This window comes from Natator depressus, chromosome 25 (assembly GCF_965152275.1).
Source record: "Natator depressus isolate rNatDep1 chromosome 25, rNatDep2.hap1, whole genome shotgun sequence".
NCBI lineage: Eukaryota > Metazoa > Chordata > Testudines > Cheloniidae > Natator > Natator depressus.
Genome location: NC_134258.1, coordinates 10,098,036 through 10,114,100, shown reverse-complemented (window position 1 = coordinate 10,114,100; position 16,065 = coordinate 10,098,036). Strand labels below are relative to the sequence as shown.

The 16,065-nt window shown below is 50.2% G+C and overlaps 1 protein-coding gene across 2 annotated transcripts in view; it reads left to right on the top strand.

Moving 5' to 3' along the window:
• CELF5 (CUGBP Elav-like family member 5) overlaps positions 1-16,065 on the top strand; it is a 57,635-nt gene that overhangs the window by 20,783 nt on the left and 20,787 nt on the right. Inside the window, exon 3 of one of the 2 annotated variants that reach the window (XM_074939658.1) lies at positions 9,493-9,541. In XM_074939658.1, coding sequence (XP_074795759.1) covers positions 9,493-9,541 — 49 coding nt within the window. Of the gene's footprint in view, positions 1-9,492; positions 9,545-16,065 lie in introns of both variants that reach the window. The other variant, XM_074939657.1, reaches the window with a different exon arrangement.

The following is a 16,065-nucleotide window of genomic DNA, read 5'->3' as shown; positions in this document are numbered from 1 at the left end:
AAAATACTTGGGGTGAGTTACCCGAGTGGGGTGTGTCTCCCCAGCCCTAGGGGAGCCTGGGATCCTGGTCAGGGGGGATGGACAAACTTTCTTGGTGCATCTGTACCAGCGGCCGGTGAAGACTTGAGCTGGAGTTGCCTGCCGCTGCCCATCTAGCTGTAGATGCCTTAGCCTACTTGGCATTGTGGGCAGCTCCCAGTCATGAGATGGGAGCTTTTAGAAGCCTGGTGATAATGATCTTCCAGATCCTGGAGTGGTGTGAAGCTGGGCTCACTAGATGATGGGGCTCCGGTGCACCGGCTCAAGTGAGGCTGAGCACTAAGTGTATGTGATATACAGAGCAGTAGTGAGTCTCAGGTCCCTTGCATGCCTGCTCCCTTACAATACGGGCAGAGATGGAGATCGCACCATTCTCATTGTGTTACCAACACGCTTAGCTATGCGCCCAAGCCCCTCCCTTCCTCCTCGTTTCTCTTATGTGTTGGGAGTAACGGGGTGACTGCACCGCAGTGTTTTATGAATGCAGTTCACCTGCTCTTCCTCCTGTCCTGCCGGACGTATTTCATTTCGCTCTGAGCAGCGATCTAGACCTGTGGGTTAGAGCATGGCCAGTCAAATAGGAGAGGGGGCAACAAGTGGCCAGGAGCCCAGCACAGAGGCTGGGACCATTAGATCATCTAGTCTGGCCTCCTGTGTATCACAGGCCATGAAATTTCACCCAAATGCCCCTATATTAAGCCCAGGGACTTAAACCAGAGCATTTCCTCAGAAGACCTTTCCACAGGCAGAGAGCAGGAGAGACAGAGGGGCCACTCAAGTAAGATTGGGTGGGGGTGGTCTAAGGGATGTCACGGCAATGGGTGCTGTAGATATGCATGTAGAATAATAATAAAATCCCAACCACAAAAGCAAAACAAAAACCCTGAAGGGCAGGGTCTTGGGAACTCTGCTGAAGCTAGATACAGACGCTCCCCGGGTTATGCAAGACCCGACTTATGCAAATTCGCACTTATGGAAAAAGTTCCATAAGCCAGAAATAGGATTTTCGAGTTGTGGAAATTTTTGTGTAACGTACGGGTATACGTTTCCGACTTAAGCAAAATTCGAGTTATGCAAGGCTTTCCGGAACAGAACGATTGCGTAAGTCAGGGGGCGACTGTAAATTGAGACTAGAAATAAGGTGCACGTTTGTAACAGAAAGGATAATTGACCACTGGTACACCTCATCTAGGGATGGAGTGGCTTCTCCATTAACTGAAGTCTTTGAATCAAGATGGGATGTCTTTGTAAAAGAGAGGCTATAGCTCAAGCAGAAGTCCTGGGCTTGATGCTGAGATCAGTGGATGACGTTCTCTGGCTTGTGCTATGCAGGAGGTCAGGTTAGAGGGTCACAATGGACCCTTTTGGCCTTCAAATCAATGAATCTGCTCTAGAAAAGCTTTCAGTGTGTTTAGTTACGTCAGTGCAGGCTTGGACGAGAGGTTATGGGCCAGCTTCCACTCTTATTTAGCCCAGTGTAAATCCAGACTGACTCCTGCTGAAGTCAGTGGCGTTACTTCAACACCCATGTCAACTGGATCTGGTCCTGGATTTTTCTTTCCGTGAGTTAGATTTCTTTTGGGAAATGTGATTTAGATTTCTTTTGCAGCATGTGGAAAGGACTCCAGGAGAGTTGGCGCACTCCTCTTACCACCTTTCAGACCCTCACCTCCAACAAGACCAATCGTAAGGGGCAAGGAATGACCAGAATGATTGGGGAGCTCATTTGATGTCCGTGGTCTCAGCTGTGCTGCCCTCAGGCATGCTAAAGGAGAGGGTCAAGTGAGGGCAGAATGGCCAGTGCCTCATCCCATCAAACAGCCCACTTCAAGATGTGTCTGCCCAAGAGCCTGCTGTGCGAAGAGGCTCGTAATTGCTGCGATGGGATGGACTCCCCTGTTGGTTATCTGATGATAATGCACAGTAATGGCGCTGTCACTTCCATAGGGATATCAGGGAGAGCCAAAGACTTTCCCAGTCACAGTGATAAGGAGCTCGCCTTGCTGGCGGAGTAGCAGGAACAGGAGTGAAGACGGGGGTGACTGATTGCGTTAAGGAAAAAGTAAGAAGCTGCAGAGCACCCGAGGAGGCGAAGCGACTGATCTTGTATGTCGTTGTCCTTCACTCGGCCTGGATGTCTGCACACTGCTGTCTGTCATCACTCAGTGCTCGTCTTCCCGAGGCACGGGGACAGCTTCCCTCTCCACCTGCCTGTCAGTCGCAGCCGGCTGGGCCAGGAAAAGGAAGACACTGGTCCTGCTCTGCTTGAAACGATGGCCTTCAGAAGGGGCTCGTGTGAAATGAGTTGGGGATTCTCAGTCCGGTTCTCAAAGGACAGTCTATTCCACAAAGGTTGAGTCTAGCAGTTACAGCAGGAGACATGGAATCAGGACCCCTGGGTTCTTTTCCTGGTTCTGCTACAGACTTCCTGTGTGACTGAGGAGGAGAGTTGGGAGAGCAAATTCTTTAACATTCTTAAAGTGCTTTGAGATACTCAGCTGGACGGTGCCAGAACAGCGTTCGGTTAGTACCATCTTAATGGCCAACCTTACTGATGCTCTCAACGGAAACCACCAAGGACTAAAAAGATCAATGAAGACTAAACTTCCCTTTCTCCCCTTTCATCCGCCAGGTCAGGACTGAGCCCCGTTGATAGAGTAGCATGTGGGGACATGCAGAAAGATACATACTCTGCCACTGTTCACCCTTCATGTTCCAGGGCATTGATCCATCATCACCTGCCCAGGTATAGGAGCTGAACGTGCCAGTCAGGTTCCGGACCCTGGTGCTTTGAATGGATGTTTAGTGGCTGTGATCCAGGAGGCAGGGAGTTCTAAACTGGCCAGCAGTGAACCAATGAGTCAATGCTGAAGACTCATGCCCTGATCCTGGCAAGTGCCTGAGTGCCCCTGTTTCTAGTGAGGGCGCTACGGAGCCAGCACACACTAGGTTTGTTTCATGGTCTCTGCCTCTGACCCACTTAACGCCACTAGGTTACCCTGTGTTGCACCTGAGGGGCTATTCTACACCACTTACACTTAATTAATAGAGAGCGAGTCCGGCTCCTCCCTTGGGGCTCTCGCCCTCTCTGCAGCACATGGTTTGCTGAGCATCGCAGCCTAACATCCCGGGAAGCAGGAGGGGATGGTCTCTCCCTCTCCTGGAGGAGATGGCTGCGGGATGGGGGCTGGGCTGTTGGGTCACTGGGGTGGCCGCTCACTCTGTGCATCAGTGTGGCCATGTGGGGGCTGCTCATCCCCAGGAATGCTCTGGGGAAAATGGTGCATTTTGTGGAGCAAATTGTAATCAGCTGGAATCAAAGCCCAGAGGCTTTACTCACTCCTTGCTCACTAGGAAACCTCCCATTGATTTGTGCTCCTTAGTCCCATTGACTTCAACAGGAGTTTTGCCTGGTTTGGCTCAGGATTTGGCCCTTGGACAGGCAGCAGGTAGGGGGACTCCAGGGCTGAAATCCTGGCCCCATTGAAATCTATGGGAAAACTCCCACTGCCTTCATGCGGCAGAATTTCATCCCAGGCATCCTCACTCCCAGCAATTGCATCAGAAAACAGGAGCAGGAATGTCACAGTAAAGGAGCTGGAGTAGCCACCAAATCCCTCTCCCAACTGGGCTTCATGTTCCAAGCCCCACAGGAGCATGGAACAGGGTGCAATTTATATTGTAATTTATACAGAATCACATCGTAAAGGCCCCTTACTGTCTCCCTCGCTGGGAAAGGAATTGGCTGCTCTGGGCTGTCCTTCTGCTCCTCCCACAAGGCAGCTCCTGACCACTTGGGGATCGGCATGAATTCTGAAGGACGAGCTTTCTAACGTCCGAATGCAGATAGCCTGCTAATGCACCTGCGGTCAGTGCACCCCTCAATCCTAGCCAGGCCAGCTGGACGCTGCCCGGTGGGAGCCCAGGGGAGAGAAATGCTTAGGCACTCTGTGTGTGTGTGTGTGTGTGTGTGTGTGTGTGTGTGTGAGAGAGAGAGAGAGAGAGACACACACACGCACAGATAGATTGGTATGTGTGCATGTGACAGAGAAGGGGGTAGTGCTGGAGAGAGAGACAGTGTGAGAAAGAAGGTGGGGGAAAGAAAGCAAGAGATGCATGCACAGATTGGTGTGTGTATGTGAGAGGTAGGGTGAGGGGACAGACACACACAGAGAGTGTGTGTAAGAGAGAGAGGAGGGTAAGGGGGAGAGACACACTCAGTGGGTGTGTCGGGGGGGGGGTGGTGTGACAGAGAGAGGGAGGGATTGCTTAACCAGGTGATGTTCCCTTGCTGGTGTGTCTGGCCACACCACCACCATGTCGCTGGGACCGCTTTGCAAGGCCATTGGTCCCCTGCCCGGTGGGTCACAGAGCTGACAACGCTGCCTATCATTAGCGGCAGGTAGGAAGCGCTGCAAGGCACCGGCGGTGAGGGGCGGGGGAGCGTGGCCCTTGCTGGCCCAGCAGCGTGTGCTAAATGTTAATGTGATATTCTTCAGAAATGAATAAATAGGTTAATTTTTAATGCTCATCTAAATAATTTAATGAGGAAAATCAAGCTCAGTCTGCAAAGCAGGCTCAGCCTCTTAAATCACTAGCAAAAACCCTCTGAGCCACATGGGTGTGGGTGTGTGTAGTGCATGCATGTGTCTGGTTGGGTGGGTCCGGTACATGCATGCATATGTCCGTGCATGTGGGAGATAAGAACGGCCATCCTGGGCCAGACCAGTAGTCAGATGCTTCAGAGGATTCACACGTCTGTGTGTGGTAGACACATGCATGCCTGTGTAAGGGCATGTGTGTGCATAATACACACGTCTGTGCAGGGGTGCCTGGCTCTGTACGTTTGTGTGTGTGCGCACGCATGTGTCTGGACTGCATGTGTTCATGGTGGGTCTCTGTGTTCATTTGGGCACCGTGAACATAGATGTACATAGAGGTGCCCGTTGGTCTGTACGTGTGTGGATGTATATGACACATCATATCTAATGCAGTGTGACAGGGCAGCTAAAGCCAGGCATGAGGAGCACGAGATTTTGGTTGTATCTCCAGCTCTGCCACTGACTCACTGGGTGACCCTGGACAAGTCACTTCCCCTCCTCATGCCTCTCTCGGTCCCTCTGGAAAATGGGAGGAGCAAATGCTCACCTGTCAGCGTAAGGTGCTGGGACTTGAGACCCTGTATGAAGAGTAAGTCACTTATTCTAGATCGCTCATTGTTCTGGTCACCCCTCCTAGTGGAGTGTCTCTGGGCTATGCAGCCTGATCACACACCTGGGCCAAGATAAAGCTGCTATAGAATTTCCTGGCATTTGTGCGTTTAGGTCTCTGCTTGTGGGGCCTTTTTTGGTTTGTTTGCTATTATAGCCGTGGTGGTGCTGGAATTAAGGTCATGTTGCCTCCTTAGATCTGTGCTGCCATTGCCAGAAAATGTGATAAGCATGATGCCTCCTCCATGGCTGGGCCAGTGGTGGAGACCTCTCGCTGCAAACGTTAAGCAGAGGAGTCTGAATTTCTTCTCCAAACATAAATGCCTTTCGCTGCTTTGAGAGGTTTCTGTATCTCGCCTTCTTCGTCTCTACCCACGTCTCCCTGAGCAGGTGAGAACGAGCCAAGCCGCCCCTTCACGGCTCTGCCATGGAGCCAGGCTTGGCTGACAACAGATCAGCTGGAGGGAGTGGAAGCGGGAAATGGGGCTTGTTAGAACTCGCTAGGGATTGTGAGCTACATGGGGACGCTCAGCCTGGCCATAACCTCATCATCTTGTGGTCAGGCTGGTTCTGGTTGCAGCCCCGAGCCACTGTGAGTGAGTCTGAGGAGTGCTTGGGTCAGCTTCCCAGGGATGAGCGAGAGCAGAGGAGAGACCTCAGTGTGGCTTAGAGGGCAGGATAAGAGCGAGCTGGGGTCTGCAGCGCAGCTCAGGGAGCCCCCCAGGCCATCTTGGTCACAATCCCAGAGCCAGATGCTGCTCTTAGTTATCCTGGTGCAACTCCATTGAAACCGGCTCTGGATGCACCCCAGGGCTTACTCGCAGGCCTTAGTACATCTCACCCCATTCCCCTATTACAGGCGTCTTTAGCGAGCGATGGGCTCAGAGGGCTTTGTTTGCCACAGCTCTGCAGTTCCCACGAGGCGCTGGTTCTGGAGAGGGGCCTGGCCAAGCTCTGCCCCACTGGGGCTCCCATACGGAGCAGCTGGGGCCTCGGTGGCATTGCAATAAAAAAGGACCTGTTTAGAGAGACGCCAGTTTATCCTGCCGATCCCGCGAGGGTCGCGTCCCACTGGCAGAGCCCAGAGAGTCACTGGGCGCAATGGCGGGGAGGGGGGACTCTCCCCCTTCTCCCTCCTGCCAGCCCCCTCTCTGAAGATCATATCAAAATGTCTCTTTTGTGCAAAGCGGAGGGAATGCCCCTAAGAGCTGGTTACCATGGCAACCACAAATGTCAGGTTCCATGTGGTGAATAACCGTTTCCATGACGACAACTCCTTTACCCAAGGTGCCACGAGCTGGAGTGACAGGCCTGTGGGGGGATGGGCGGGTGGGGAGGGGGGGAGCAGGATGTTCTCAGGTGCTGAATTCCCCTTGGGGTTGTTCCTGAACCTCTCCCGCTCCTCCCTTCCCCCTCCCACTGCTGCCATTAAAGATTCTGGATTCTCCCATATGCAGGCGTAAAGCCACACGCTTCAATGAAGCCTCCCCGCCATGCTGGATTTGCACTGGTGGGGCTGAGCTCAGAGTCCAGTCCCTGCATCTCCCTCCCCATCTGTTTATCTTAATCCCAGGTTTTCTTCCTGGCGAGAAATAAAGCTGGTTCTTGAGGCTGCAGCGGGGGCGGGAGGGGTGTGTGTGTGTGACTAGTACAGCTGTTGCCCCTCCCCCTGAGCCTGTTCCCGAGTGCACATCTGGACTGTGCTGCCCGACCATGCACCGGGACGGCACACAGCTTCCCACGCCACCTCCCACGCTGCACGGATTATTGATGTGGACGGGCAAGCAGCAGCCACTGCCTTGCTCAGGTCTCTCAGTGGGGTGTATGGGGGGACTGTCTGGATGAGAGTCCTACTCTGGGAATCCCGCTTACATCCGCGCCTACCTGAACAGACACCCAAGAGACACCCGGGAGGCAGTGCTGGGGCTTGCACCTAGCAGGCTGGCTATGGCCAGAGGCACTCCATAAATCAATACAATCAATCCATCGCAATAAGGGGATGAGTGAATCACAGGCCAAGCTAAGGGAAGGAGCTTTGCGCTAAAGTCTCCTTGGAACGACAAAGCAGCATGAAGCAGATGGCAAACGGGGTCTTGGGAAAGAAGCAGCCTCTGAAGGGTGGGTTGGGTTTGGTGCCCAGTCACTGGTTTAGTGCAAAGACCAGCCAACAAAGTCCTGGGATGCCACATGGGACTGCACCAGTCAGCTGGCACAGGGGGCGTTTGGGGTTTGATGGTAGTGCTGCCTGCGGAGGGAAAAGCACCGTTCCAAGTTGGCGTGCTGAAGCATTGGGAGCTGGCGCATGGTATGGAGGAGGCAACACAAGTCTGTGCATCTGTCTCTCCATCAGTCAGCAGGTCGAATCCCCATTCCTGGAGAAAGGGCCCAATAGCTCCCCTCTGTGTGGTCTCCATCTCCAAATCATCACCCCTTTGGTCAGAGGCAGACTCTTCATTCCCCGATTTGACCAGGTGCCGGAAAGAGAGGTGCACGTGTCTAGCTGAAACCACTAACCTCAGGGGTGCTGGCTGGGAACAGTGTTTTCCACTACTGGCCCCAGCAGGTTCGCCTGCATAAATGCGTGCAGCCTTTGTGCATACAGATCAGATTTGTGCATGCATGCTGGATGACTGGACACAATCCTGCAGCCAGGCGCTCCATTTCTCTGCCCAGGTAAGGGAGGTCTTCTGCAGTTACATCCGGGACATTGACACAGCTGGAAATGTGACCCAGGAGCAGAAGCACCAGACCACTGAATTCTTGGGAGTCACGAAGGACGCCATCAGTCAGTCACTTGGAGCTGGAATCTCTCAGCAAAGGGGGGGGGGGTGAGTGGGGGGAGTCTCGCGCATCTACTTTATAGACTTCAGTTCATAACTTTTTATCACTCGACTTCATTCTACGTTTCTCATCATGCTTGTGCCTTAAACCACCGAACTTAGTTGAGGACCCGATCCTCTAGGATGTGAGCGGGTCTTGCTCAGGCAAAAAAACGTTACCGACTCAAGTCAATGGGAGCTTTTCCTGAGTGAGGACTGGGGCGGCTGAATTTTTCTCACGTAGTTATGGAAATGAACCTCTTGCGCAAGAGATCCCAACACCGGAAGCCATTGGACTCCGATTTGGGGCTCCTTGAAGGAGGAGAAGGTATATTGCTTGTGAATTCACTTTCAGTGAGGCGCAGACTCCCAAGCACAAGATGTGCTTTTAAAAAAGGGACTCGGACTCCCTAGTCATTTAGGTGCTTTGAAAATTTCCACCCTGGTGCCCATAATAACCTAATTGTCCTCTCATCCTGTTGACTTTGGGGGTGGGGTGGGGGTCACTCCATGTTAGATCAGCATTAGCGAGATGAGTGCAGAGCCCAAATGCCATTTGGAGCTGGAGGGGTTTGTGACACTAGGTAACCACCTCCTCTCCTGTGCGGATGATGCTTTGAGGTGTCGCTACCATCTTTAAAAGAAGTGCATAATCATCCTGCTCCAGAGCCTTCCCTCAAGGATCTCTATTCCCTGAAGGAGCATTAATGAAACACCGCCCCTGTCTGGTACGAACGTCTTATTTCCCCACATTTTACAGTAAGAGAGAGAAATGGAAACACAATTAAGTGACTTGCCCAAGGCCATGCTGAGTCAGTGGCAGAGTTAGGAATAGCTCACAGGTCCCCAGGCTTGTTCTTCAACCACTGGACCACACTGTCCCCTGGGTATTAGATTCTGAAATGATGAAGTGTTTGCTTCAGGGGCCTGAGTCTTTCTCAGCCAGCAATCCGCTGCCTGGAAGATGCAGGGTTCCTTGATACAGACTGTATGTATTTAAAGGAGGTGTGTTCTCTGCACTGCCAGGATAGGAAGGGGTAGGGGCTGCATTCCTCCCAGAAGATCTGAAAGAAGCTGCTTTGGCTCCTTTCTGCAGGTCCTGGCTTGCAATCATGTCATGGGTCTTGGCTTGCAGTCATGCCATCTCCACATCCCCAGGACACCCCTCCACACTGACATGACAGGCATTTACTGGCAGAGCGGGAAGAGGGGCTCCTAATGGGAGAGTACTTGGGCAATGGGTGCCCAAGGGCTTATTCCGCTGCGCAGGTCCGAGAGCATCACTAAGGGGAGGAGGTAATATTCCTAGCTGCATCTCTCCACCCTCGGGCAGTGCTGCTGAATTCCCTGGTGCTGCTGGCGCCACCATGTGACTGGCGGGCGGGCAGCGATGTCTCATTCCCTGTCTTTCTCTCTTGTTGCAGATGGCCCGTCCAATCCAGGTGAAGCCGGCGGACAGCGAGAGCCGTGGAGGTAGTTGTCATCTCTCCTTGTTATTCCTCCTTGTCGTTTTGCTGGCAGCTGGTCTGTTGTGAGGTGCCCTCCTGGCCCACTCTTGCTAGGCAGAGAGACCCAGTGTTTCGGGCCTGCCCTTGCTGTGCACCTGCGGGTGATTGTGGACCTGGGTTTGGGTTGTAGATAGAACAAAGAGGCTACTGTTGGGAGCTCCTGGTTATGGTGAAACATTCCATGTCCAAGTATGCCACTGCAAAGCTCAGCCAAGCTCACCGCTTCTCTGCTGGGCCCCAGGCTGAGGCTACGTGTGCTACGCTTGGGAACTGTGCAGAGCCTCAGCCCTGGGGCCTAGCAGGAGGATCCTGGAGGAACAGGAAGCATGATGGGGCATTTGGGGGAGGCTCAGGCATAGCACCAGGCCAATTTTTTCATCAGAACCTTTTTTTCAATGAAAAATGCAGATTTGCGTTGACCAAACCACTTTGCGAATTTGAGTCAAATTCGCCAAATTGTTCAGTCCAAAAAAAAATAAAAAATCTAAGTATAAAAGCTTAAAAAATCAAAACATTTCAATTTTTCCATTCAAAATGATTTTTTGTTTAGAAATTGGTTTTACTTTTATTTTTTTTAAAAAGTAAAAAACCCTCAGAAATGAAATGAAACAGGGGTTTTTCGGTACGGCTGAGAGCTATTTGCACAGCTCTCCTCAGCGATGCAGGTCAGCGCCTTGGCCTAGCGAGCATTAACATGACAGCAGTAACATATGCTAAGCGGTTATGAGCTGGAATATGCGGCGAGCTGCGTTAATTTACACTGGAGATCACGCCCCTGTCAGATGCCATTCTTCAGATGGAGCAAGTGTAACCCCCTGGTGTCGCAAATGAACACATCCTTTTCGTTGCCTTTCCCTGCCTTAATCGTGCATTTCTTCTTCCTCCTACACTCCTGCATCTATCCTTTCTTCTCTTCATTTGCTTGTGCTGCCTTATCAAGAAATTTAGTAGGCCTGGTGGAATTTGGGTGGGGCTGTTTTCCCCTTTAGAATAGAACATTGCATGTACTGTGTCTGGGATTGAAAGGAGCTGATTTTTGTTTTCAAGGATTATTTCCAAGTATTTTTTCTGAATTCATTTCAATGTTCGCATCAGCAGGAAATCAAAATTAAAAAGTCCGCTATTAATAGTCATTTATTCCAACCGGAGGCTGGGATTTTCAGACGAGCCTAAGGGAGTTAGATTTCCAAATTTCAGTGGGAATCAGGCATCTAACTCCCTTAGGCCGCTCTGAAAATCTAAGCCTGTAGGAAGCAAGGCGTGGGATAAGTGACCTAAGTCACTTAAGCCCAGATCTTCAAAGGGCTTTAGGTGCCTAACTCCCATTGGTTTTGGCTATGGAAGTCTTTGCTACACACTAATACACACTAGTAAACATGTGTAGATGCTCACAGACACCACACACAAATTCTGGTACACAGTTAATATATAGCAATACTCAGATACACATGCTTATGGACACCCAAACAGACACTACAGGGATACATCAAAACATCCACATACACCACTGGTAGGCATGAGTGCATTCACAGAGCTACGTTCACAAGTCCATCCATACACATGCACAAATATAGAGAAAGATAAACTCATACCCATTTATTAAGCCCTCAAGCCATATTAAAAAAAAAAAAAAACTTCCCCGCTCTGTAAATGTCCCTTATCAGTGATGGAAATTCCTCCTGAGAGAAGGAAAAAGATTGTTTCTTCTAGGCTGCACTGCCTAGAACCATGTACCTGCGCTACTGAGCACACATGGATTTAGGCAGCTAGAGAGCTGTTTGCTGGTGTGTTGGGAAGGGTGGAGTTAATATTCAGCCAGCTCTTCCTCTCAAGCTGCCCAGGGATCTCTGCCAAGTACCGCAACACATGAGTAGGGAGAGAAGCTGACAATGATCGCTGACATTTACCGATCGAAAATCAAATCCTGCCGTGCCTAATTAAGGCCCCGATGGTGCAATCTGAGACTTACTGCTGCCCCCCCATGCAGGGCCCCATCAGTGCAGGAATCCACCTGGATGGATCCGAGTGCAGGATCAGGGCCTATCTGTGCCTCAGCTTGTTGCATCTGTGCTGGACCATAACTTCCTCTGGGCAGGGACCGTGCATCTGTCTATGTTTGTAAAAGCACTAAGTACGCTGTAGTGGCTGGTCAAAATAATAATAATAATTAATGTCCCCACTTTGCTCCTTGGGGAGCAAAAGGAGACGTGCTGCTTCTTAGACCATTTAATTGAGTTCAAAGCTGTCAGTGGTGTTTGCAGAAGACATTTCTTTCTGTGTGCAGGACCAGATATGATCCTGTTACAACCCATAGCCTATTACTTCACAAGTAGAACCACTGACTTTGGTGGGCCAGTGCTCGTGGCGAAAGCACTATTCAAATGGAGTCAGAGTATCACAATCGGGTGCTTAATTATTTTTGCCTTCCCTACAGCAATATCTTTATTACTTTAAAAATATTCTAGTGACTGTTTTATTAAATATTAATATTATCTAACATTTCTATAGCAACTTCCATCCCAAAGCAACTCTGTCCCTGTTAGAGAAGGGAGAAAGGAGTTAAAAAATGTTTATTTAATTTGTGTATTTTTAAAAAAAGTTTATTTCCATTTCACAGCTCTGAAACAGAGGAGGATTCCCACCCCCCATGATATTGGTGCCAAAATGGCCATTTTTCATATTTTAAGAAAAATGCAAAGATTTCACATTTTTAAATGCAAATTGATTTTCAGCCCAAAGGATTTTGCATTTCAAAACTGCTGGAAGTTGTTTTGCATTGGAAACAAGATCCGTTTTTTGGGTGTGGGACCTATTTCCATTCCAAAAGGCTTCAGTTTTTCCAAGATGAAACCTGAAAAAGAAATTCACTAGCATTTTTTTCCTGTTCTTTTTTTTATTATTGTTGAAAATTTGAACCATTTTTGGAAATTCAAAGCCGGAAAGCATAAGTCTCGATTTGCTAGGTCTCTGAATTTTGTTTCAAATTTTCTCCAATAAATCTACAAATGATATACACATGACACCACAGAAACACAGCCACTTCTGGGGGGGAGCTGATGGAGGCCTAGAACTAGCCTGCAGCTTTTCGCTGGGACAAGGAGAATTTGCTATCAAGGTCTAAGAGGTAATGGGGAGTTTGCAATGAAGTGTGTGCATGTGGCATGGGAGAAGAATAGTGATTCTCATTAGGTTCCACTTAGATCCATCCTACAAGACTATGGCCGTTTAATCCAAAGTCCTGCTTTCATTTAGGAGTTCCATACTGACCCCTGGCTGTATTCCACACCAGTGCCTGGGGCAGCCCACAACCTAGAGGGCACAGCGTTGGTATAAAGCCACCTTTTTCTTCCCCTTTTCCAGCGCAGCACTACTTCCTTTCTTGATGTTTTCCTTTATTACCACCCCCCAGCCCCACCAGGGAGGCTCTCATCCCTTCTGAGTCTCACATTTGTCTGGGGTGTTCCCTGAGTCCAACAGTCCACTCTGCCCTGAGTTTTAGCCGTTAATGCCAATGGGCTTGCAAGGGAGGTGGAGAAATGTCCCCTCCTTTCCTCTTCCTCCCTGTATTTACGTTGCAAATCTTGCTTCCTGTCTGGGAATGACAGTGCAGGAATAAATGAGGAGTCGGGAGCAAGTTCCCATCAGCCCAGGGGCAGCAGAGCTCCCATCTGTCTGAGATGCCCCCAGCTCCTTTCGTGCAGACGGCAGGAGGAGATGGACTTCATTGTTTCCCTGTCAGGTTTCAAGCAAAGGAGTTTACTACCAAGTCTGCAGGGAGTGGGGGGCGGGGGAGGGGCGGGAATACTAAGCAGCTCCCCGATATAAATGCAAACCCTCTGCAAAAAGTCACTGCAGCTTGCCGTAACCTACCGTGGCCCTGGCCTTTTAAACAAAGCTAATGCTCTTAGAATGAAATCCCAGCCACCTCACACTTGGTGTCAGACTCCAGCCTCCCACCTGGGCACAGTCCCATTGAGGTTGCTTCTCCAGTGATCATGCATCATATGGATACAGCAGGAACTGGGTTCAAAGGATACTGTCTGTTGTCCTCATGGACACAGGGACCAGAGAAACTCCATCCCACAGCGAAAGGACTGAAACAGCAACCCCCAGATATGCCTGGCCTCCTGCAAGAGACCTTGATGGAGAGGAGGATGAAGGCTGGGGAACCAGAACTGAAACAGGGAACTGGGCTGCTTCTCTCTCAGCTGCAGGGTAGGGATAATATCTTGCATTTCCATAGCAAGGAGCTCAAAGCCTTATGATGATGTCCTGGGATCGCTTCACTCACCACTGAAATGCAGCCACCTCTGGAACTTAGCAGCTGTTTAAGAGCCACACTGCAGTGTAGGGCAGGGAGATGAATATTGTATCTAACTGAAATGGCGTGGGAAATCTAGGGAGGCAGGATGTAGATTCTGCTACACGGATTTGGCCGTGATATTAGGGCTAAGAGCCCTGAGCTTGTGAAGAACGCCAGGGGATCGTTAATGACCACAAGCGATCTGGACATTAGCTTTGATTCTCATTCTAAACAGGGTTTCTCCCAGCAACAGGGCATCCCCAAGCACCATGCTGGGGCAGCTCCTGGGGTCATTGTTGGACCCCAGCTTGTTCTTTCTCGTTCCAAGGCTGCATCTCACCTCTGTGGTTTCTAACCATGTTAACACCCCAGGGGTGGGTGCCACTTGACATCCTCACAGCTTGCTCCTTGTGCAAATCTGGGGCAACATGGATCCAGCCAGTTGGCAGAGTTAAAGCTGCACCTCAGACCCTTTCCCACCGGGCCACACTCTTGGATTCATCCCAGCTAGGAACTGGCGATCAGAGCACCAAGTCTTCTGAGGGAACCCCATTCTTGGAGAAGACACAACAAGGTCTGCAGATCGGGATAGAGCGATCTTACACAGTGATGGAGAAACGCTGCCCCTTGGAGAGGCAAAGATCTGCGGCAACACGGACTGTGGGCCAGGCAGTCTTGTTCCATTTATTACCATCGGTTGGAAAGAAACCCCAGAAAGCCTTTCCTGGGGTCACACCAAAGCCGACTTGCCCCATGGGATTCCAGGGATTGGCCTTTTCATGGCTGAATTGTGGCAGGCACCATGTTTCGGTATATTCTGCCTCCCACTAGCCTGGTGCCCTCGGACTGCATATTTTCGACTCAGCCGTAACTTCCCACATCCCATGCAAGCCTGGGGTTATCTCACATTGTCTCTTGTAAACTAGTGACATAGAATCATAGAATCATAGAATATCAGGGTTGGAAGGGACCTCAGGAGGTCATCTAGTCCAACCCCCTGCTCAAAGCAGGACCAATCCCCAATTAAATCATCCCCGCCAGGGCTTTGTCAAGCCTGACCTTAAAAACTTCTAAGGAAGGAGATTCTACCACCTCCCTAGGTAACACATTCCAGTGTTTCACCACCCTCTTGGTGAAAAAGTTTTTCCTAATATCCAACCTAAACCTCCCCCACTGCAACTTGAGACCATTACTCCTTGTTCTGTCCTCTTCTACCACTGAGAATAGTCTAGAACCATCCTCTCTGGAACCACCTCTCAGGTAGTTGAAAGTAGCTATCAAATCCCCCCTCATTCTTCTCTTCTGCAGACTAAATGCATCACCAGTGCAGAACTGGGGGCCTGCAAAACAGGGAGCTCTATGCTCTGAATCTTCCCCAGCTGTTTATTTTCCTTGTGACTATCAGTTTGGGCCTTTGTCCCAGGTTTCCAGCCATCCTTGGGCACTGAGAGCTCCCTGCATACATCTGATACAGATGTGTGCATGAATCCTCCATTCAGAGGTGTGGTGTAAACGGTGCGAGTTCTAGACTAGGAGCTAGGAACTTCTGAGTTACTGATAGGTGTATTATGATAGCACCTAGGAACCCCAGTCATGAACTAAGACCCTGTTGTGCACTGCTACAAACACCACAAACTGATTCGTACCCCAAACAGCACTTACACTCTAATTAATCCCAGCTCTTCAGTGGCTTTAGACCAGTCACTTAAAGTGCAAATCTCAGGTTATATTTTATGTTTGTTTCTTTGAACACCGTAGATTATTAAAGTGGGGGAGGGGGAACTAATTCAAATCTAATGAGGTTTTCATTATTTCAGACTTTTAGCCTTTCACTCACTTTCTGCAAACGGACTAGTCCAGGGGTGTCAGATGCTTGGCCCGTCTGGTGAATATGGGTGACTCTCAGGACATTTTCAGATTCTGCAGAATCCCGGTTTTCATGGGGAAAAAAAAAAGTTTCTAGTCTTTGTGATTGCGCAGCTACCCTTCCCAGTGTGGACCAGGTATAACCTGACGCAGTGCTTCCTGCCTGAGTCTGCCGAGAGCCTGAACCACCATCTCTGGCATTCAGCCCTTCCTGCGCAAAGGGTCTGGCACCTCTGGGCTTGTCCATTTTACTTTTGTCTTAGTCAGTTTCTTTGGTGCTCTCCCAATATTGATAGGGTCTGAGCCTCTGACACAACGGG